This window comes from Octopus bimaculoides, chromosome 6 (genome assembly GCF_001194135.2).
Source record: "Octopus bimaculoides isolate UCB-OBI-ISO-001 chromosome 6, ASM119413v2, whole genome shotgun sequence".
NCBI lineage: Eukaryota > Metazoa > Mollusca > Cephalopoda > Octopoda > Octopodidae > Octopus > Octopus bimaculoides.
Genome location: NC_068986.1, coordinates 54259726 through 54261784, shown reverse-complemented (window position 1 = coordinate 54261784; position 2059 = coordinate 54259726). Strand labels below are relative to the sequence as shown.

The 2059-nt window shown below is 36.3% G+C and overlaps 1 protein-coding gene across 1 annotated transcript in view; it reads left to right on the top strand.

Moving 5' to 3' along the window:
• LOC106883771 (visual system homeobox 2-like) overlaps positions 1–2059 on the top strand; it is a 308537-nt gene that overhangs the window by 285926 nt on the left and 20552 nt on the right. Inside the window, exon 5 of the mRNA XM_052968468.1 lies at positions 1864–2058. Within this exon, the coding sequence (XP_052824428.1) occupies positions 1864–2058 (195 nt within the window). The remainder of the gene's footprint in view (positions 1–1863; position 2059) is intronic.

Sequence of the window (2059 nt, the reverse complement as noted above, 5' to 3'; positions counted from 1 at the left end):
ATATTTATATATGTATGTGTGTCTGTCTGCATATATTTTTCAATATATGATATTCTTATCTTACGGTTGCTGTTGTTATTTACTGTTTACTTGAAGACCGTTATGCAGCCCCCATGATTTAGTAATATATTCCAGTGCCTCTAAGAGTTTTGGTAAGAAAGGAGGACATTATCTTCACAGCGGAGACCTAACCCGAAATACGATTACGTCTTCGATAAAATTAAGTTTTAGTCGATGGTGGTAGATTGATGGAAGTGTTAGTGAAGGTGGTGTAGATACTTGCAGCAAAGTGAACATCGCCAACGATCATGTGGGGATAGTAAACAGCGTGACGGATTACGTCTACCACTAAAAAACTTATAAACTCAGAGAGCACCAGCAAATGATATTGCGGGACACATCAACTGCCCCCCACTGTTGGACTCATGATGGTAAAATTATGGCTTCGATTCCGAGACCGGGCGATGCGTTGTATTCTTGAGCAAAACAGTTCATTTCACGTTGCTCCACTCTACTCAGCTGGTAAAAATGAGTAATCCTGTGACGGATAGGCTTCCCGTCCAGGAAGGAAGATTAATGCCAGATTAACTGGTAAGCCGGCATGTGCTCTTCATAGAGTGAAGGGAACTAGCTCCCACTTTATATGGAAGTTTATCTTAGTCGGATATGAAATCGGAACATTTAGAGTTCATGGCAAATACTGATGCGCTTTTAGTCCGATACTTTATCATTTCTATTGCTTTTCCACCTTCTATGGGCATAATTCAATTTGTGTAAAAATTTATAGCACCTGGTTAAATGCCTAGACAGTTTCTGTCACCGAATTCAATAACAAAACATTAGTTGAGCGGGGACTATAGCTGGGCAGTGGGACTGAACCCCAAACTGAATGGTTGCGAGGTGGACATTTTAACCACACAGCCATGCCTCTTCACGTTAAAGACATTCCCAGAAAATTTTCTCATATCATTATTTTAAATTGCTTCATTATGAATGTTAGTTTTCCACTTAAGAGTAAGATTATGTATTCATGATGTAATCTAATAAGACGGAAACATGCCAGTGGATTTCACTTGACTTACTAATGATGAAACTCATTACTCATGCGTTTAATTTTTTTTTTATCGAATTTGGATTACAGAGTTGCTTCTCTTGTCAATCTTTACCTCAATTATTATTAACACTAAAGATTTCCTTTTCATTATGAGCTTAATTTTAATTGATTAAACATGTTTAGAGAGCTCACTATATCTTAAGTATATCTGTTCCCTGTTGTTTCCGTGTACATTTGATGAGCATCAGTCCTGCAAAGCTCTTACCGATCTCTATGGCATTTTAAAAACACAACAGCAATGATGAATCCATCAAAAACAGAGCGAGAAGGATGTGAAAAAGATGGGGGGTTTTTTTCACTTCCCACTTTGTAGATAAAGACTATGGCGTTTCTATCACAGCTTGTCATTGTGAACCTGCAACACATTCATTATCTTTGTAATACTATCACATGTAGAGTTTAGCGTATTGGCTATGAATGATATGACTGCGAATGGCAAAACACTGATCCACCGAACGTCTCTAGAAGTCTTAATAAATTTTTCTCAGAATTTAAGTATCCTATCTACATTATTATCTTTTTTAAATCTATCATTAAACCTTAAAAGTGTACGAATATAGGAAAATTTGATGACAGTTACAACTTCACCGAAAATAGATTTGCTTTTTCTTCTTTCTTTCGCTATTCGTTTTTTTTTTCTTGTCTTTTTTTTAATATCTCATTTTATGATTGAATGTTTTTAAAAAGAAACTCATCTGAAATGTTTAATTTCAATTTATTTGTATTTTTTTTTTGTTTTTGTTTTTCAGGTATGCACAAAAAGTCTTTGGAAGCTGCTGAGAAATTAAAAGATGTTGATGATGTGAGTGACGATAATAAAAATGAAAGCAGTAACGGCAGTTCCCAGCCGACTCGTGATAAAGAAGAACTACGATCGGAGAGTATCGCTGTTTTACGCGCCAAGGCGCAAGAGCACAGCGCTCGCTTAAAGCGAGATATACAAGA